We start from the raw sequence: 20,870 nt of genomic DNA, 5'->3' as shown, positions 1-20,870 counted from the left end.
TGACACGGAGGCGTTGCGCCTGCACTTTCCATGAAAGTGTAGGTAATCGAGGCCGTTGGTGGTGGTGATCAGCGGCCCAGAAGCTCGCACGATGTCCGTAAACAAGCCGAGACCAGCGATGAGCTTGTGACGACGGGTGATATCATTGTAGAGAAAATGCTTATCGATAGCGTTATCACAGTATAGATAGTTTATGATTGATGAGAGGTTTGAAGGTGAGATAGAAAGAAAGTCGGAGAAGACATGGGCGCTGAACGCTGAATGCTGGGTTGTAGGAGGGAGCGATCGAGGACCTGCACTGTTTCTAAATAGTTTATTTGTTGGGTCATAATGTAAATAAAAGCATGTTTTTGTATGCACTGGCCGGCTGGCCCAATTGGCAAGGCGTCTGACTACGAATCAGGAGATTGCAGGTTCGAGCCCTGCGTCGGTCATATCTTTTTTTTTTTTTTTTGTTTTTATGCTCACCTTCACCCAACACACCAGAGAAACTTCCTTCACCTATACTAGTAGTCCCCGTAGCAGATCTGCTCAATCTCAAATAGTCTTCTTGTTCTACAAGCTTGCTTTTTGTATTGATACGTCATTATCGTGGATGGGATTTTGTTCTTTATTTAGAGGATGTTAAAGGTGGCCGAAAATATATATTTCGGATACTGTAGCGGACACTTCTCGCCTTCGTCAGCGAATCGCACAAACCAGTCTCTCTGCCTATATTATAACATTCTTTCAATAAAAATCAATTGCCAAATAGTTTTTTATTTCGAAGTATGAAAGATGATCGCGAAACAATAACCTAGATAGTAGTATTAGCGGTTCTCCATGCACACGATAGAGCTAGGTACCCTGCAGTAGCATTCAAACACCAAAAAGGATAAATATCGTCCAGTAAATACACTCTTGATTCGTACTGCTATAAACACTACTCTAGATCTATACTCGTTTGCAACTCTGAAGCCCACATGTACAAACAGAAACAGACCTCGGGACTTTATCCATATATACCCGACCACTCCAGGAAATGCCTTTAAACAAACGAAATAACAAACGAAATCCCGAGCCCCTCCCCTCCTTCCATATGATATTCTATGTAGGCAGAATCAAACCGGCGTCCGCATCCCACTCGAACTCGCATGCCTCGACTCCCTCCACGCCTTCCACGGCCTCCCAAATCCCGCCCCAACACCAACACCAAGTTGCAACGAATCCGGCCTGCTCCCACTCCCAACCGGCGTACTCGACCCCGTGATACCAGGACTCGACATGGGCACATTCCCAACGTACAACCTCATAGCAGCCTTAAGCTCCTTCTCATTTACCTCTCCCATCCCAAGACCATCAGAGCTCGAGTTCGCGGTCGAACTCACAGCAGATCTCGCAACAAAGCTCTGAGACTGGTACTTGCCGATCCAGAGGAGCTGCTCGTGTTCGCGGAGATACCGATGCGAACTAAACGAATTGAGGACGTTGGCGCGGCCCAGCATGCCGAATTTACGGCGCTGCTCGACCTTCGCGTACATCCTTTCTGAAATAGCTTTTATTTGTTCAGGCGTCGGGTGGAAGGATAACTCTGGCACGATTTCGTTTGGCGCATCTTCAGCAAAGGGCGCCCATTTATCGAGCAATGCAAGGACACGGATCTGCGCGCGCGCAAGAGAGTCATAGTCATTCGGCGCCACGACCTCGCTGAAGCGTTTCCCCGAGGCGCGGTCTGTAACAACGCAGAAAGAGGCCCCGACATCGGTACATACCACCGGTGCGCCGGTAAGAGCTGCTTCGCCCATTGCGAGCGGCAGACCCTCGCTGGTAGAACTATTCATGAAGAGCCAGGCGTCCCGGAGCACAACAGAAGGATTACCAAGACCCTTGAGGACGACGTGCTCCCGTAATCCCTTGGACGCAATGACCTCTTGACATTCAGAGGCGTAAGCGGGGGCGCGCTCCATGTCGCCGTAGATGTGCAGGCGGTAGTCGCGGAACCCCCATTTGTTGACGATGAGGTCGGTGGCCATGATTGCTGTTTTGATGTCTTTGACGTACCGGATATGCGACAACATAACCACAGTCGGCGTCTCCGTCCTTATCCTCTCAATGGGCTTATACCGCTCCATATTCGTAATCCCATTAACAACAGGATCAATCTTGCGAGCGAACGCGCGACGATGCTCCAATGCACCTTCCGCAGTTCCCAGCTCAATCTCCCAGCCAGGGTTGAAGTACTCAGCGCAGGGTAAGACCACATCAGCATGATGCTCAATAAGCACACAGGCAAGATGACCCAGAGAAATAAGCGTCGTATTAACGAACGACGAGTCAAAGGATACAGCCGCTGACAGGAAAGTCGTCATCTCGCGGAAGGAAACGCAATGGTCCCAGACGTGCAAGGCGCACTTGCGCTTCGCCTTGCAGAGGACGCCGTAGGTTGCGCCCGTGAAGTGGTGGCTTGCTTGGAAGACGTCGGGGATGCGTTCAGGGACGGGGATGGAGAAGATGAAGAGGTCTGTTATTCATTAGCATATCAAGGTTTGGTCAGCAAGGGAAATGGAAGGCGTACATCGATGCCACATATCCAACGCCGTATCCAGCTGCTGGAGCGAAGGGTGCTCGGCATCCCACCACTTCTCCACGGGCGTCGCATCGTCGACATCATCAGATAGCCAGAGTTCACGCCATGCAGTCTTGACGGTATCACTCATCCAGACATCGTTCCACGACCGACCTGCCTCAAAGTACGCATTCAGGTCGACAAGCGCATTGGTCGCCTCCTCGATATGGTACCGTTTGAGATTTCTGGTCCTTGCGCACCGCACGAGCTTCGCCAGTATCGGGACAAAGTGCTTCTTGATATCTTCCTTGCGCGTATCCTGACTCCGCTCCACAACAGCAGAATCGAGCGTATTCTGGAACACACCGTGCGTAGGATTCAGGAAGTCCAGACCCCACTGCGGCAGGACAGTCAGAGACTGCACATTGCGCTCGATCTGGAACTTGGGGACGCCGTAGTCGTTTGCATTTTCTGAGATGATGTGCCAACGGATACCCTTGAGGTCGTTGACCATGTCTCGTCGGCACGCAGAAACACCACCAGGCTCGTTGGGCCAGGTCGCAGTGTCCATGGCGAGAACGTGGAGCTGTGTAGAGGTATCTTGCAACTGAGTAGACAATGTGCGGGTATTGATGCGTGCATCTCCACCAATACCAAAACTGTACAGATCGCTAATCTTAAACGCCATCTGCGTCCAGGAGCTGATATCAGGGTCAATGTCCACGCGAGCCAGAATCGTATCAACCTGAGCGTCCAGGTAATCACCCGCCGCATCAAGGCGTCCGAAATCGCGATTTCGCCAGTACGGACGAAGGACACTGTCTGACCGCAACAGCAACTCATCAAGCCAGGTGGTGGTAACAGCATCAAAGTCCTTGCCAGCCTTCCAGGCCTTCCACAGATGCGTTCGTGCGCGAGAGGTCGGAATGGGCCGTGTCTTAACATTCAACCCCAACATCCTGCTGAGGACATTCGTCCGCGTACTCTTGAAGAAGAACAGCGGGTTATCGTGCAAGAACGAACTCCGGCTCGGCTTGTCTAACACATGGAACCAGTCCTTGCTAATCATGTCTGGCGTTTCAACAGGCTCCCCATTCAGCGTTGTCGTAATGACCGGGTGGAATTTATGATCGTATGTCCACTTGGCTTGATGCACGCTGTTCGGCTCGATGAATGTGGCCTGGCTGACACGTGGGTAGGGGATCCATTTATCTTCACGCTCTGGGCGATTTGGCGGCGGCATGCACCAGGCAACTTTGATGGTGATGTGAGGGAAGACATACTCGGCGCGGAGGAGCTCATCGTCAAATCTGGCGTTCTTGCGGAAACTGTAGGTAAATCTGACGGGGTTGACGTCTTGCATGAAGGATCCAGAGACGATGTATCCGCTCTCGTTGTAGACGACTGTCTGACCTTCTGATTCTCCAGCAGTGCAGACTCGCTGTATGGGAAGGACACGACCACGGCGGCTCTTCTTCGTGCTTTCAGCGTACTCGTATGTAAAGTCATTGACCACCTGACTGGCTTTGTATTCCTCGCGCCGTTTCAGGACGAGCTTGTCGGCGTACGTGTTGATGGCCAGCAGAGATTTGTTATCCTTCGGCTCGTGAGTATGGTTCCCAGCGTACTGATACAGCAGTGACGTCCCGTCGGCTTGCGCCCGTGTGAAGCAAGTCGTAAGGCCCTCCAGACTTTCAATAACAATCCGGTCTTTATGAAGCACAGTTTTCCAACCGCGCGTACTCTTGTACACATCACTGATCTTCTCCCGTCCATGAAGCAGTACCAATGGGATAAGAATACGCTGCAGCACCTTGACGATATTCCATACACTGTTCAGGAAGAACTGCAACGGGACAGCGACAATCAAAGGCTGGCCGCGCAGCATATACTCCAGCTCACGCTGGTACTGCGGGTCCGCAACAAGCGAGATGACCAGGAACTTGAGGCACGTTTTAATGGAGTGGCAAGTCTGCCTGAAAGAGAGTTCGAGCGCGTCCGTAAAGCGTAAATGAGATCCGATGGGCGGAGGCAGAAGGGCCTGAATCGGCTTCTCGTAGGTCGTGTCTAGGAAGACGGGGTAGGTAGGATATGTCTCGTGCTCCATCCAGCGCTGGGCGTAATGGCGGACCGAGAGAGACATTGCAACGCCGAGGTTGTATCTGGCGACGTAGGCACCGAGATTTTCCAGGTCGTCGGTTCCAACTCGGCCCTGGAGCCAGGATAGTTCGTCAGATGAGAGTCGACCTGGTTTACCAGAGCACCGCCGGAGAAGGAACAATCGCGCCGCCTTGGGTAACTCATCCCACTCAAGATCGCAGTCAATGCCCAGCAGGAGATGTCGTAAGAATGTACGCTGTCCATGGTTCGCAACACGCGCACATTCAGCGGGACTCCGTTCAAGCTGGTACTTGACACCCTCGGGAACAGAGAGATCATAATCATTCCAGTGATCCCCAACAAGCAACTCCGCCATCATCGATGCATCATGACTGAAACCGAACTTTGCTTCGGCCGTGGCCTGCACAACAGCCTCTGCAATAGCACGACAGTTGCGTCGGATATTCGTCGTCCAGTCTTGTCCAACCAGGCCTGGTCCGATGACGATGAAGATGTGTAGTTTTTCACCGGTCAGCCGACTAATGGCACGAATCCGCTGCTCGGTTTGGAGGAGATACTCAGCAGATACGAATTCAATGGTTGTCTGTCCGGAAACCCATTGGCGAACAACATCGCGTAGAAGCTGCTCTGCGCGAGGGAAAGCAACCTGAACAAGAGCTGATTTGTTAAATCCCGAGTTTGACAGGATGATCTCCTTTACTTCGATGCCGGGGTGAGACTCGGGATCCAGTTTGTGACGAAGGTCGTCGGCGAGAGCATTGATGTTGTCGAATGTCTGTGCCACCGTTGTCGGGGAGAAATCCAGGTACGGTTCCAAAGAGCTGGTAGTGTAGGATGGGACAGGACCATCGGTGCTCTTTGCAATGACTGGAGTATCCTTGCGCCCGAACTTGGGCATGCCCACATCTCCCAGCCATAATGAGTAGATGGCAGCGGTCCAAGTACCACTTCCCAGACAAATAACACTGCTCCAGGTGAAGGACGCAATGACGCTGTGCATGGTAATTCCAATCACGAAACCCACGACCGATCCAAGCGCAAGACACCGTGCTGCTTCGGGACCCGTGAAGGTACGGTTGTACTGGTAGAACAAGAGCCCTGAGTACGCGCCAATGTAGGCGAGATACATAATGGTTGCCTTCTGCGAGGCCTCGAATGCCCACATGAGTGCCAATGTCACCGCCGTGCCCCAGATATGCAGGAAGAAGAACTTGGTCAAGTTGCTCCAGTACAAAGTCTTCCGGTCACCGGAGTTGCTGGCAAGCACGGATCGAAGGGTGCTGAGGTTCTTGACGGGGATGGATGTGCGCTGGGTGACGGCTGTCCAGAGTGGTTGGCTAACTGCATCGAGGATTAGGGCGCCAGCGAGGTAGTATCCCAGGCCAAAGCCGACAGAGAGTCTGTATTCGGAGGAGCTTGCTGTTGAGAGACCAACGAGTGCCTCGCCGGTAAAAAGCGCAGTCCACTTGTCCATCAGCGCAATGACAAAGTACAGAATGCCGCACCAGACATCTGTGCCCGTGTGTCGCCAGTGCAAGAATGCCGAGTGCATGTTCAGGCCCTTTTGCATATCACCCAACGTATCAACAGCAGCCTTGAGCTGCAGATTCCAGGTTGGAGAGTAAGGTAACGGAATCTTCGTGCGCGAGTACCGGCAGTACCAGACAAGCAAGAACATGGTCGCATCATACCCATCCGCCATCGTCTTGACAAACTCGTCATTCGTAGCCTTGGTCCAGAAACGTCGCTTTCGTTCCTTCTGCACGGCATCGAAGAGTGCTTTGCGGGGGGTCGTCGACGAACTCATGTCTTTGATATCGACGCCCGGATGCGCCTTGACGTACCAGTTTACGACCTCGCCGTCTGTCACGCGCGGGATGTTCAGGTACCAGGTGTTCCATTGAGCAATGACTCGTCTCGCGCCGAGTAGGAGGGAAACCAAGAAAAGGCCAAGCAGACAGAGGTAAATGACACTGTCGTGACCAACCCAAAGTGTGACAATAGGACCAATAAACAGGACTGGAATGCAGGACATGATGACCGTGCGACCAGACTGGAAATGGAAGCCCGGCAATTGATAGATCGCGAGCACAGATAGAAGCATGAGATATGTACTCAGGAAGAAGAAATAGAGGAAGAACAGGACACCGGCTGCAAAGCCCTTGACGCAGCCAATGGCAATCATGGCAATGAGGCCACCGACAAGCGCAACAGCAAGTCCAGCAATGAAGCGCGTCATGACGAACATGCTCATGGCTGGGAAAGCCATGGCGTAGAGATAGTAAGTTCCACCAGACGAAATCCAGGACCCAAATCCACCGCAGACAAGGAGTGCGACCATGAGCGCTGTCGTAGCGAGAGTCTTATCTGTGTTGCTCATGAATGTTGTGAGGTACAAACCCCGTCCAATCGTTGTAAGCATTGTGATATCAATGAGCGCTGGCAGGGCGAATATACCGAGGAAGGTAATGCGGTAGTACCACGGCGTCTCGCGCTCATCGCCCTCCGGGTCAAGGTCGATATCCATAGAGGCGTATGCAGTGGGTAATTCCGTGAACCCGTCTTCGCGTCTTGTCGGCTGGTGCTCGTCATAGTACGCCCGGAACTTCGCAGAGATGATCTTGCCCAGGAGTTTCGGGGTCATATCGAAGAAGAGATCACAGCGGGCACCGAGTGCGTACATCTCCGCGAAAACAGCTGCTTGCACGGTGTGTCCGTTGGGAAGAGGGTTTCGATCGAGGACTTCGAGATACATCTCGTTGAAGGAGACACGGCGGAAGGCGCAGAAAACGGAGAGGGCGAAGATGTCTGCTGCTGCATCGATCTGGCCAGTTTGAAGGGTCTCTTGAATGATAGATGCGAGTTCGGCTAGAGTTTTTGCATCGGAAGACATGAGAATATGGGGCAGTCTATCGTCAATCTCTTTGAAGAGCGCTGTCGCGGACGCTGCATCTGGAGCCCAACAACCCTGTTCACGGTACCAAGCTAGCCTGGCAGCGATCAATTGATCGGCGGCCACTTTGCCGCTGAGGTACTCACTGGAGCTCAGGGCTCGGAGTTGAGAGAGGGAAGGAACGTCTATAAGGAAGTGCTCGCAGCAGGCGCGGACTTTAGCAGTCAGGTCAGCGCAGTCTTGATCAAGGGTCAATGACAGCCGACGCAAGAAGAGCATGGCTTCGGTAGGTGTGAGTTGCTCGATATCGCTGACAATGCGAGAAGGGAGCTGCCATTGCTGCGAGAGGGTGCCGTTCGCAGTGGACAAGGCGACCTCGGCCACGAAGCATTGGTACCGATCATACCCTCGACTCGACATGAACGTGTGCAGAATGGCACCGGTTCGCTCCTTCTCCGTCTTGTTGGAGATATAAATGTTCAGAGCACCGGCAGGATCGTGCTGGTACATGCCCCAGACCTGCGCCTCCAGTCTGGTCCGGAATCCAGAGTGAAGGCCAGAGTAGACACACAGCTGGTCGTTTCCATCTCCGTCGCATGAGATGAGAAGGTCGTGGAGTTCTCTTGCGGCCCTTGCCCCCTCAGCGTCTGAGTTGAACAAACCACGAAGTTCCCCTGCAATCCGCTTCAGTTCTGTCGGCTTGAAAGGATCAAGCAGGTTCAGATCTCGAGTATGCCGCTGACCCTGCAGCAGATCCTCAATGTCTTTAACTGTACAATCGAGCCCAAGCTGGAAACATCCAAGCCTAGAATAATCATGCCCATCAGGCGAAAAGGCAAACGGATTCGTCAAGAGCGGCTCATTCAACGCCGGCCAGGTCAGCTCATCAATGACAAAGACCTGCTTCTCAATCTGCTTCGGCTGCGGCGGATACAGCTGCAATTTCTTCTTCAGATCAGGCACAAAATGCTCAAGACTCTGATACAGCTCCGTATTCTCATTTCCCCTGGGAACCTGCTGAATGACCCCATTCTGCCTCCACGCGTCATGCGCCGCCAGCGTCCTCTCATCCTTCATCCACATCAGCGCCCCGATCGGCTCATGGACGACCGTCCGTTTCTCCGCGACATCCGCATTGCTCAGCGCAGACTGCGGTCCAATCCAGCTCATGGCGCTGTTATAGTTACACCACTTATAGCTGCGATAGAGCACGTCGTGCGTCAGGTCCACGTCATTGTCGACCGTCTCCCACATCGCCAGCGTCGACTCCCCTATCGGCTTCTGCGCCGCGACCACCCGCATCACGGTGCGCATCGCCGCCATCTGGAAGTAATTCCGGCGGTCGCCATTTTCTAATATCGTGCCGTTGCGGTAGACGACGCCGCGGATGCGCGCCATGTCGATGGCCCGGCATGTTTTCTCGGGGAGATACAATGGCGGCGCGACTTCGAGCCAGACGGATAGACCCAGGTGGTTGAGGAGGGTGACGAGGGAGTTGAGGACGACGGGTTGGAAATGTTCCGCGAAACCAGCAAGAAGAACCCCGTTAAATCGAGACTGGTCATCAGTAGTTTGTTTCAGATGGTTCTTCAGCACAGTCGCAAGGACTGAAATCGCGCGTTCGGCGTCGTCACCCTCTTTATTATGCGACCCAACAAGTGTCCTCACATCAAGGCGCGCAAGAACATGCGATGACTTGACATCGCTGCTAAAAAGAGCATCGAGGACACCATCCTGCAAGGGATCGAGGACCAGGGCATCCCATTGGCACAGAAGCCGCCCCTGGGCTGCGGTGGGAGGGCGGGCAAATTCGCCGAGATATACTCCGAAGGATCTCGGCTCCCGGGGTGACGGTGCAGGGGATGTATACAAGCGTGGTGCTTCTTGTTTTAACTTTTCGAGCTGCCGCGAGATGTGACTGGGGATGTCGGAGAGTTCATGTCGTGTCTGGAATCGTTAGATACGTGTTCATGAGATGATGAGGTGGATGCAAGTAAGACATAGGGAAGGAGGACGTACCCGCCACCACCGTCGCACCTTCCGCCCGGCGCGGTATAAGATGTAGAGACTGCCCAGCACGATTGTTGCGAGGAGACACGCTGCGAGGGTCTATACCACTTCGTTAGCTATAAAAGCTCAATTGTGAAATGGCCTAGACTAACCCGCTGCCACCACGTCTCCGTCATGCGCTCCCACCCCGTCGCATGGAGGCCCAGGTACTCGATACCCATGGCTGACTGGGGTAGGTCTCAGTGAGACCTGGGGGTAAACGACAAACAAAAAAATGCCAAAAAAGGCAAAAGAAAAGGGTCCAAGATGTATGTAAAAAAGCGAACGAACCCGCAGCAGGCGGGAGGGAGTGGGTTATGTAGATAGCGACTCGCACAGCAGGTCAAGCCAGCACCAGCACCGCCAGCAGCATCAGCAAAACTACCTAACACTAACACCGCAAGGATCCGCACTGGAGCCTCAGCCAAAGAACCGGTCCAGAGGTCCAGAGAATTGGATCAGGCCGAGGGGAGGGAAGTTTATACCGGTACGGGAAGGGGAGCGGAAGCGTCACTGCCAGCGGGCGCCTGCGCCCAATCGACGGAGCCAGACTGGACATGACATGGGATGGGCGTGTTTGTGATGAACAGGACAGGAACCTAGCACTTCCACTAAGAGAGGGCCGGTCAGGTCAATGGACCCAGAGTGGACACTGGCACTACTGACTGGCCTGGCACCATGACCATGACCATGCCGGCCGGGCCATCGTGATTTTGCGCATGCCGATAGATTAGCGATTAGCTGACACTGGCCACCGAAATAGATCGCTTTACTTTGGTTTAGTCGTCAGGGCCGGGGCTGAGCCGACCAACCGATGAGTGTCAATGCAAGTTTCACTTGGCTGCCGGGATCAGGTACAAAGTACCTTGCAATGAATGGGCTTAGGCTTAGGGCTTACCGGGCGATAAGACGGCTTTGTCACGTCAGTCTTAGTTGACTTAGAGAGTGGAGTTAGTTAACTAGGCTGGTTAGTTGCATTGTGCCCAGAACCGATCGATGAGAATGCAAGCTAAAAGAGACCGAAGACCAAGAGCCAGCGCACCAGTCTTTCTTCCTTCGTCTGGCTTTGTAATGCGCCCGTCCTCTGTTCTGTTTTTGGATGCAGGCTGATTTCGGTCGGTCGGGGTCAGTCTGATGTGACATTTCTCGCAGTCGCTTCGCTTGTAGCGGTGCTGTCTTAGACAGACACACTGAAATTATTCTAGAATCTTTCTCTTCGATCTTGGATCTTCTATTTCTCCCTGACCCCGGTCCACCTTTTTCAAATCCACTGTCTTCTTTCAACCCCCTCCATTTCCTATTCTGTCATCCACGTTTCCCCCATGGAGTCCCTCAAACACGCCCGCGAACGCACCACCCCAGCAGGGTCCGGCCCAGGGTCGCGCAGATGCCACCTCCGACGGCGGTGGTGGGTGACCATCGGCGTCGCAGCGGCGCTCATCATCATCCTGGCCATTGTGCTGCCGTGCGCCCTGATTCTGCCGAACCGCGGGGGGGACAAAGGCGTCTCTGCCAGCGTCATCTTCCCGCTGTACATATACCCCGAGACGAACGCGACCTGGGGACCGTTATATGATGCGTATGTCCCCTTCCACTCTTCTTGATCTATCTACCCCCGCACTTCCTGCGACACATGTTGTTTCAAGAGTAAGGGTAAGGGTCTTGCTAATTAAATGAATGTGTGTGCAGGATCGCCTCACACCCCGACCTCCCCTTCCTCATCGTAATCAACCCCTCCTCCGGCCCTGGGAATGGGAGCGCGCCAGATACCTCCTACCAAAGCGCAATCCGCCGGCTCGACAGCTACGCCAACGTCCAGAAAGTCGGATACGTGCGGACGAACTACGCGCAGCGGAACGTGAGCGAGGTGCTTGCCGACGTCGCGACGTATTCGTCCTGGAAAGACAACGCGAGCGATCTCGCGATGAGCGGGATTTTCTTCGACGAGAGCCCGCACCAGTATGCGGCGGAGACGGTGTCGTACCTGGAGGGAATCAATGCCGCTGTGAAGAGTGCGGCTGGGTTGGATGGGGAGAAGACGGTGAGTCTGCCAGCCTGCCGAGTTTTTTTTCTCGAGAAAAAGCAAACACAGCACTGCGTGGGGGCTGCGATGGTCTGGCCGGGATATGCTATGGCGTTATGGTCCACTCTGTGCAGTGACGATCGCTCCGTCTCTGTCTCCATCTCGGAGAAACCGTGGATTCAGGAAAGATCAGTGGAGAAGAGAGCGATCGTGCCTTGGCCGGACCCATAGCACCAATCAGCCAGCTCAGTCCAGATTCTGCATCCTGCATGCCCATGCATACGTTGAGCTGTTGAGTCCTCTTGACTCACTCTGGAACATCCACCATACCATACTTACCTAACGGGTGCTAACAACGACCTGTCAGATAATCCACAACCCAGGCGTCCTCCCTGCCGACCAACTGCTCCTCAACACGACCGACATCACCGTCGTATTCGAGCAGTCGTACGCGCACTACGAGGACAGCCAAGAGGTCCAGCTGGACGCCGCATCTTCGTTCGCCGACCGTGATTCCTGGGCATACATTTTCCACTCTCTACCGGACATGTCGAACAAGACGCTCGATAAGTTCGTGCACACGATCAGCCACAAGGCGGCGTATCTTTATGCGACGACGCGGACGAGCCAGTACTATGAGCATTTTGATGGGCGGTTGGAGGAGTTTTGTGATGCAGTTCCGACATGATCTGATGTGATGAATCAACTAGCTGGAGCTCAACACGAGCCATGGATCCTGGACTGGCGGGAGAGTTCCGTGGTGGAGATCACTGCTAGTGCTGGCACCGCGCGGCGTTGTTTAGTAACAGCAAACTATTGGCCAGGTTTCCCTGTACCTTATCTGCCCAGCCTTCTGGTTCCATGTCTAAAGGGGGTTTTCCAGTTTCCTGCTCTGCACTTGGCGCCGTCAGCGCTAGAATCCTGCCTAGAGCAGTAGTCCGGTCCGGCTTGCTCTGTTTTTGACCTCTAACTTTGAGTCTGACTGTCGTGATACACATTTCTCCTGTTAGATGTCTGTACAGATTACAGTAAGCTGGCTGCTATAAATCGTATCGTGGCCGGTTCAGCATTGCGTAGGCTGTAAGGTCGCACAACTGAAGGTGCCTTGCCCTGCCCACCCCAGCAATCGACTAAATCGCATCGAATTGCATCGGACTCGGATCTCACGGAGAGTTTACGTCCACACCATTGGCTTTAACTGCAATTGTAACAATACGATGCCTCTCCCCAAATCCGCCGTCGTAGTACCGCTCTACATCTACCCCCTGTCCACCGAGTCCTGGGGCCCTCTCTATGCAGCGTGCGTCTCGCCATTTGAACCAGCCCACCCTCAACAGTCCCATTCCCAACCCACCCAATCCAACCACCCTCACTCCAGCCACTATCCAAACTAACCAGTCTAACCTTGTTGTTCCGCACGGCCAGAATCGAAACAAATCCCACCCTCACCTTCCTCATCATAGTCAACCCAAACAGCGGTCCCGGGTTACCAAACGACCCCTCCCCCGACGAAAGCTATGCGCGCCAACTCCCCCGCCTCAACGCCTATCGCAATGTGATTGCCATCGGCTACATCCGCATCGACTACTGTCGCAAGGCCCTCCCCGAGGCTCTGGCCGAGATCGACCGGTATGCGTCGTGGTCGGAGAACTATGAGAGCACGGGCCTAGCAGTACGGGGCATCTTCGTCGATGAGACGCCGAATCATCATTCGTCTGAGCGGGCGATGTATCTGGCTGAGATTGGGAGGTATGTCAAGAGTCGTGAGGGTATATTAGGGGAGAGATTTGTATGGCCACTCATCTACCCGTCCCCATCATTCATACCATTCTGATTAGATGATTAGGTCGCGCACAACCCCGGCACTCCCCCCGACCAACGCCTCTGTCCCCCAAGTACAACAGACCTAATCTTCACCTGCGAAGAGTCGTACGCGCGCTTTCGCAGCGACGAAGTGCAGACCTGGCTGGAAGCGCACCCCTTCGACCGCGACCGCGCCGGGTACATGCTCAGCGGGGTGCCGGTGCACGAGCTACGGGGCCTAGTAGCGGAACTACGGACGCGCGCGGCCTGGATCTTTGTTACGGATGTGCAGGTGGATTTTTATGAGAGGTTTGGGGAGGCTTGGGGTCCTTTCGTGAGGGCGCTGCATGGTTAGACTTGGACTAGGTAGACTAGATCAGCTTGATTTCTGCTGATTGCGTGATGGAGTCAGGTGACGAAGTACTTCGAAGAAGACTCGGACCCGGAAGCTGGGCGATGCAGTGCCGTTGTGACAGGTCCAGAACCAGCTCTCGCTCAAGGTTGTTTTGCTCTAGTCTAACTCTGGAGACAGCAGATGAAACGATGTACACGTGGCGCCCGTGGAAAATTGAGTGGTTGTGACGGGAGAGGCGAAGGCTTGGCTACCGGGTTTAATTGAGCTGCTGTTGGAGTCATATATCGCTCGATTGATTGATTAATTGTCGCAGGCAGCTAGGATTAAATCTTGCTTTGGATGCCGAGGAGTTTCGGGTTGAGCACGCTGTCGTTGGTGCCTAGACACCTAGACTAGCCCTAGTTCTAGCTCTACGGAGTAGACTACATAATTAAGCTAGTGTACAGACTACAGTAGTACTCCAACTGAAGAATCTTGCTTTGCACAAGCTAGCAAGGTACCCCTGGAAGTGGAAGATTGTGCTGCTTCCAGCGACCAAGATCCCAAGGCCCTATTTCGCCGACTATGAGACACCAAGAGGTCCGGTGGCTAGGCATGCCTCGGATCCTGGTCACCAAGGCGGATTCTCGTATTCCGTGTATGTACTCCAACTCACACAGAAACCGTAAACCAAATCTCACTTTGCGCGACATGCAACGGAATGCCGAGTACGCGCCGCAACCTTGGGAGTCGAATCTACGTTATCGAGCGTACGTCACCAGCGACGAAGGAACAAAGCTATGAAAGCCACAATATCCACAGCGATAACAAGCATTTGAGGTGCCGTCGAGCAGGCTTTAGTCGGCCGTAGCGCGGATCCTGGGCTTTTTTGTTTTGATGGAGGGCAAGAATAGCCGACCCGTTGGAGCCGAGATCTATAGAATTAGAACTTTATGCATGGAGAATCGAAGATAAGGTATTGTGCTGCTGTCGGGGCGATGTATAGAATGTCAGATCAATCTAGATCTGGAAAGTAACGAATGATGACTGCTATCTGTATTTCCTTCGCCTACTTGTCATGCCACGTTAGTCAGTTAGTCTGTATAGTTCAGCCGCCCGGGCCAAGTCATGACAGTGCAGTGCCAGATAGCTCTGCTCCAGCCAAGTATCCGTACCTAAGTGGAGCATCACCAAAATTAGGGCTCGGAGTCGCCATGTCTCGCCGCTCGAGCCTCGGTGTCTGGCGTGTCATCGTGCATGCAGATAGATAGGCAGCAAGGTACTCCCTCCGGCCGGGACGCGCAGATACCAAGAACTGCCGAGCCGCATACCGGTTATCCTTCAGGATGGCCGACAGCGTTGGACAATCTTTTCCATTCATCTTAGCATGAGTGTCGTTCGAGATTTGTGACAAGAGCCGAAGGACGAGGCTGAGACTAGACTTTGTTTATCATTTTTGGGTATTATGGCGATTCGGTGTCGTGCCATGCCACGATTATGGGCGATAAGGATCTCGATGAGCCATGCAGCTCGGCAGGCCGGGCTAAGGCAAGCCGTGGTGAGCTGGGAGATATTTGTCAGAAGGCGTTCGGTCGGCGCGGTTCCTCCAGCGAGGTACCGTGTGGAACTTGAAGTGTGCCTGACAGTCCGCACAGCGTAGATAATACGCTACCTACCTTACCTAACCCTGTATACCAACGTAGCCTATCATGGCCGCAGAGGGTCAGGCACGGAGTACGTCCGTACCACGATGCGTGCGGTCGCCGGTGACCAGTTTGTAGTCTAGTCGGGGGTCACCATTCTGGACCCCGATGACCACGGACATGATGCAATGGAACCTGGTTTGCCAGGAGCAGCACCCTGTCACCACGTTGGGGTTGCCTTGCAGCGGGTAAGGGACACAAACTCCCAGCCGCGCGGTGCTGTCTATCTCTTCTTCCCTCCTTCGCTGCTTCCCCCTAGGCGTTCGTCCGACCGCGCCTTCCGTGAGATATTGATAGCAGAAGCCATGTCCGCCTTTCCAGCTTCTGCAAGCAGCTTTCATTCTCCAGGGACTGCGACGGGTAGCAGTTCGCCTCAGTTCAGCCCAGAGCTCCTTACACCCTCGTCGTCTGTCGAGGATCTTGTCTCTCACAGTATTGTCGGCGAGGCTGGAGATGGAGACGAATATGTCCTCGTCACCGGTGGCCTCGGCTTTATCGGAAGCCATACATCGCTCGAACTGCTTAAGGCCGGGTACAACATTATCATTGTTGATAACCTGAGCAACAGCTATCGAGAAGTCTTCGAGTGCATCCTTCTGGCTGCGAAACTTCACTATGCTCAGCCTGATATAGAAGGGACATGTCCTAAGGCAGAACTATGCTGTATTGACTATCGCGATGATATTGGAATGAACATTTTACTAGAGAGACATACTGCGACCACATCAACATCCCGCACATCGAATATCATTGGTGTCATCCACTTCGCCGCGCACAAAGAGGTTGCTGATAGTATCAAGCACCCACTGAAATACTACCAGAACAACGTCCAAGGACTCGTCGAGTTCCTGGCTTTACTCGAAGAACATGATATACGCACGTTCATTTTCTCTTCATCTGCCAGTGTCTACGGAACGCTATCTGAATCCTCGTCAGCCGGTCTGCGCGAGGAAGACTGCGTCCATGAACGCACCACTTACCTCCATCCCACCACTGGCTCAGAAGTTCACAGCGAACCAGGTTGCACGGGGATAACGAACCCCTACGGCCGAACAAAGTATATGGCCGAAGCTATCCTATCAGATATAGCAAAGTCGGACTCATCATGGACGGCCGTCGCACTCCGCTATTTCAACCCTATCGGCTGCGATGCCTCGGGGCTACTAGGCGAAAACCCGCGACAGTCCGCATCAAATCTCTTCCCTGCAGCCATCAAAGCTCTTACAAGGGAAAGATCAGAGCTCTACATCTACGGCGATGACTGGCCATCGCCCGACGGAAGCGCAATCCGCGACTTCATACACGTCACGGATCTTGCGCGTGGGCATACAGCTGCACTGGATGCGGCACGAGCAAAAAAGGTGTTTGGCTTTGGGACCTTTAACCTCGGCACTGGAACTGGGCATTCTGTTTACGAGGTTGTGCAAGAGCTTGAGGCGGCCAGTGGACGATCTATTCCGGTTAGGGTTGTTGGGAGGCGGGATGGGGATGTGGGCGTCTGCGTTGCCGTGCCGGATAGGGCTCAGAGGGAGTTGGGCTGGAGGGCTGAAAGGGGGTTGAGGGAGGCTTGTGCTGATACGTGGGGGTATCTTAAAAGGAAAGGGGGATGTGTAGAGTTTCTTCTACCTAGATACTAGACATAGCCATGCAGAAAACTCAAGGTTCAAACGGGCGCCGTCGCCGTCGCCCAATTCCGTGTTCATAACTTCAGTAGCGCAATGTTCTACTGCCCTTGTATGATACCCTTCGGTTGGTCTGCCTTTTCGAATTGTTCACGTCCTTACGCCGAGCTCTGTTATATCAACTCCAACCTGAACCATTCGCACTCACCGGCCACTTCGAAGGCTGGTTGATCTAGTGCCGTGCCGGACGGAGTATACTCTGTGCCTTGCCACGTCCATGCATCAAAGGGCTCGGGCTACAAGAACCGGTACCAATCCATCAGAGTCTCCACTGTAGCCTCAGCCCCGGGCATAGTTTGCCCTTGATGTACACCAGTGACCATTCGATATCTACTCCGCGCCATAACAACCGATTGTCAGACTATGCAGATCATACTAAGCGTGGTATCCGTATCCACCGCCAACTGTGCTATCTTCCCGGGTCGTACAGACATGTAGTCCGATTGAATATACGAGCTGAAACGTCACCACGCCTCAGCCAGCACACCACAATGTCCGGCAAGCCCCACCCGCAGAAGCAAATATACAAGACATCATCAACCCAACCTCCCTTATCTTGCTGTCCTGATCTCCAGGCTCAATTTTAACCCCCTCGCCACCGCCAGGTCGCCCGAGCTGTACAGCTCGCCCGTTCTCACCGCACCGCAAACCATCAGCAACACAGCCAACATAGCATATTCCGTATATGCACCCGTAGTCAGCACCGCCTGCATTGCAACGTGTTCCCCTTAAACAACCGTGAACGCGCATGGATCGGCTCACCGATCGAGTGAGAACGCAGATCTGGCTCCCGTCCCCGCTTACGTTGAGCTTATTGTTACACGGCGCATCCCGCGCATCTCACTCGGCCACCGGAGATTTGATCGTTTGCCCCTGTCAGACTCAGACAACGCCGCACCGTGCTCCGTAAGGTAGACCTTTTTCGGGATTATGGAGCGGTCCAATTGAGAACGGGTGGGATCTGCGTTGCCGTACGCCGTACGCTGTACGCTGTGCCCGGGGACGGTGACGGAGATTCCGATGTGGCTGGTTGATTGGGATTCTGGCTGCTTGGGACGGGATGGACATGGGGACGAACTGGTGGTGATAACGTTGTTATTGGCTTTGGTGGTGGGGGTGCATTGGGCTCGGGGAATATCTTGAAACAGGGACTTTTGTTGGGATGGGGTTGTTACCTAGGTATGGTAGGTAGGGGAGAAACGGAACGAGTATAATGGAAGACGGTGTGCCGCTAAAGCAGTACATACCTAGGTAGGTATGCACGGTTGATGCCAGAAGCGGTTTGTGATGACTCTCTGCTTAAGACCATATAGAACCCATTGTGTGTCGTGGTATAGTAGCATTAAAATGACTCTTGTTGAAAGCCATATGGATATGTAATATCCTGGTGATCAGACGTTCACTGTTGATGCATATAAGTTGTAGACACCGATAGCTTGCCGGTAGTCAAGGAGTAGAGATCGGTTTCGTTTGGCGAACTTTGGAAGGTTTGTTGTTCCATGGCGCACTTTCCTCATTGTCGGGCAGTTCGCGATGGAAAAGTGCAAGAGGAGCAACCACTAAGGCTCGGTGCCCTTGCGTGGCGAGCGCATCCGGACGTAACTTCTAAAAGGATTTCTGGCCAGGAACCTGTCGCAACATCCAAACCCGTGTACTCCGACTCAACAGATGGGACTTGACCTAGAATCTACTGCTCATGCATGATAGGCTTTGATCAAAGGTACCTAGGAATCGGGTAGGTAGGTACATTGCTACAAAGATGACCGATGAGCTGGATACGTTACTAGTTATTATCAGGAACGAGTGACTAACGAAAGCAGACAGCTCTTGGATGGGCTCCTATCTAGGCTCCGTCACCCTGGCGAAGCCTTTCGGATGGAGTTCACTATATCTAGCCACCTCGATGAACGTGATTGACAGAGACACCGCAGAACTCGAAGTCCGACCTCTTTGGTCTCTTTAAAACAGACTGGCGCAGAGAGCCTCCAGGCTTCTACTGCTGCTGTTTCCCAACGGCGACCCCGCCGCATACAAGTTCCCTATGCAAATGGCTCAAGGGAGGCAATCTCCAAATCAACATTGTGCATAGTTGGCGGGAACTTGCACTTCGAGTCTTTCATGCTGCAAGAACAGTGATGACCGTAGTAGCAATACTGGTCCTGACACTTGCCCTTTGCTCGACAAAACTCCTGTCTTGCTTCATGCATGAAGACAATCAATTCCCCCACAACCATGGACCCGTGCGTGAAAGTGCATCGGCCCTCCTTGCACCCCTCAGGCAGCAGATGGTGCCGGTAACAGTATCTGATTTTCCCGTTCTTCGTGTTGCGGTTCCACATCTCTACAAGATGCGGGTAAAGACCAGGGAGAGGGAGGTCAACTCGATGACTTCCCTCATTCAAGGAAATCCCGTACCCTGCCATCTCCCTGTAGACCTGGAGTGCCACCTCGTTAGCCTGCGCTTTTAACTGATTGTCGGAGGTTGGTTTGCTCTGCACTCGAGCTGCCCAGCTCGCTTCAGCCGGGCTCTGAGCACCCCCTGTGCCCGCGCCCGTTGTCGAAGCCGGCGGTTTGCCGAACGGCTTGGATCAGAAGAGTGATCCCATCTTCGTGGAGCGGAATCCGAGCCCGTCGAACTCTTTGCGCACCTCGAACGGGTAGAGAAGCGTCACCTTGTCGACAACAGCACCCTGCTGATACTTCTCTAGCAGCCGGACATACCCGTTGTCATGGCATGCTCCAAATATGACATGACGGCAGGTAGGGTTGGTGATAAATTGCTTGAAGACGCCTTTCCAATCCAATTAACTTCTACTACCCAGCACAGGGCCATTTGTAGCGCTGGAGCTTACCTTTGATCTTCTCGTCAGCACGGTCTTTGCCCGCCCCAACAACAACAAAGTCGCAGGTGTCGAATGCTTGCGAGAAACTTTTCGCAGAGTTGTTCAACCACAAGAGGCTCTTGAACAGCTTCATCCGGACCAAGAGCTGAGACAACCCGTCATAGTTGGCGAATGCCTTGACCACGATGGGCAAGCCAGCCAACTCCGGCTGCGCCTTCTTCATATATTTCTGGACAGCAGTGCGGAGATCCAGAGCAGCCCTCAGGCCTCCGTCAATGTCCGCATAGTACTTGTCTTTGAACTGCTCCCGTCAGCTTAACGTTTGCTACCAGATTTGACAGTAATGGGCCACTCACGATATACCCATCGGCATCCGCGTCGATGAGAACCAAGACGAAAGAGTTGCGGTTCTGCAATGGTCAGTCAGCCCACCACCCGACCTCATCCCACTAGAGCTCGAAATACTCACAATCAACTCCTTCAACTCGTCCAACTCGCGCTTTGCGCCCTCCGTCTCTCCTTGAGTCATAGCGCCACGCGCCGCTCCCGTTCAAGATCCATCGCAACAATGCGGTGCTCCGAGCTTTGCTTTGCGATTTCCTCAGGAAGCGTCTTCATCTTCTCCAGCCTCTCCTCCTCCTGCGTCAGGAGGCCCGCGAATTCCGGCCAGGTCGACCGCCATCTTGAATTTCTTTTCCGTCGGCAGTGCCGGCGTCTGAGCTCGTTGTCCGAGCTAGAGAAGGGCCTTGCCCAGAGTATGAGATTCGAGCTTAGTGGGCTCGATGTGTTGTTGACAGTTGAAAGAAAAGTGCGAATTTGCGCTGTTCGTTGGGTTTTTACGGGAACTAGTCAGCCTGGGGAGCAGGTCACTGTC

At 53.6% G+C, this 20,870-nt stretch overlaps 5 protein-coding genes and 1 non-coding gene across 6 annotated transcripts; 4 read left to right on the top strand and 2 right to left on the bottom strand.

Annotated features, from left to right (window-relative positions):
- Positions 1 to 361: 361 nt before the first annotated feature.
- BDW74DRAFT_t166 lies at positions 362 to 434 on the top strand. Its single transcript has one exon. It is a non-coding gene; the product is annotated as a tRNA-Arg (tRNA).
- A 666-nt stretch (positions 435 to 1,100) lies between these two features.
- Positions 1,101 to 9,790, bottom strand: BDW74DRAFT_181240 (glycosyltransferase family 4 protein; the record flags this gene model as incomplete). Its single annotated transcript, XM_073729972.1, has 4 exons — positions 1,101 to 2,500; positions 2,555 to 9,506; positions 9,579 to 9,668; positions 9,722 to 9,790. 4 exons carry the CDS (start codon positions 9,788 to 9,790, stop codon positions 1,101 to 1,103), a joined length of 8,511 nt encoding a protein of 2,836 aa, XP_073580805.1.
- Positions 9,791 to 10,572: 782 nt separating this feature from the next.
- Positions 10,573 to 12,642, top strand: BDW74DRAFT_158987 (spherulation-specific family 4 protein). The gene is made up of 3 exons (XM_073725405.1): positions 10,573 to 11,187; positions 11,298 to 11,649; positions 11,999 to 12,642. Exons 1-3 carry the CDS (start codon positions 10,931 to 10,933, stop codon positions 12,317 to 12,319), a joined length of 930 nt encoding a protein of 309 aa, XP_073580804.1. The 5' UTR covers positions 10,573 to 10,930; the 3' UTR covers positions 12,320 to 12,642.
- Positions 12,643 to 12,848: 206 nt separating this feature from the next.
- Positions 12,849 to 13,789, top strand: BDW74DRAFT_181238 (spherulation-specific family 4 protein; the record flags this gene model as incomplete). Its single annotated transcript, XM_073729971.1, has 3 exons — positions 12,849 to 12,931; positions 13,057 to 13,420; positions 13,478 to 13,789. 3 exons carry the CDS (start codon positions 12,849 to 12,851, stop codon positions 13,787 to 13,789), a joined length of 759 nt encoding a protein of 252 aa, XP_073580803.1.
- Positions 13,790 to 15,477: 1,688 nt separating this feature from the next.
- BDW74DRAFT_187051 (uncharacterized protein) lies at positions 15,478 to 17,108 on the top strand (the record flags this gene model as incomplete). Its single annotated transcript, XM_073731393.1, has 2 exons — positions 15,478 to 15,502; positions 15,820 to 17,108. The coding sequence occupies 2 exons, from the start codon at positions 15,478 to 15,480 to the stop codon at positions 17,106 to 17,108; spliced, it is 1,314 nt and encodes a 437-aa protein (XP_073580802.1).
- Positions 17,109 to 19,192: 2,084 nt separating this feature from the next.
- On the bottom strand, positions 19,193 to 20,525 carry BDW74DRAFT_181236 (uncharacterized protein; the record flags this gene model as incomplete). Its single annotated transcript, XM_073729970.1, has 5 exons — positions 19,193 to 19,735; positions 19,802 to 19,944; positions 20,006 to 20,297; positions 20,353 to 20,406; positions 20,466 to 20,525. The coding sequence occupies 5 exons, from the start codon at positions 20,523 to 20,525 to the stop codon at positions 19,193 to 19,195; spliced, it is 1,092 nt and encodes a 363-aa protein (XP_073580801.1).
- Positions 20,526 to 20,870: the final 345 nt, after the last annotated feature.

The sequence above is a fragment of the Aspergillus multicolor genome, assembly GCF_047715735.1.
Source record: "Aspergillus multicolor strain CBS 133.54 unplaced genomic scaffold BDW74scaffold_26, whole genome shotgun sequence".
In the NCBI taxonomy this organism is placed as follows: domain Eukaryota; kingdom Fungi; phylum Ascomycota; class Eurotiomycetes; order Eurotiales; family Aspergillaceae; genus Aspergillus; species Aspergillus multicolor.
This window is presented reverse-complemented; position numbering and strand designations above follow the sequence as displayed.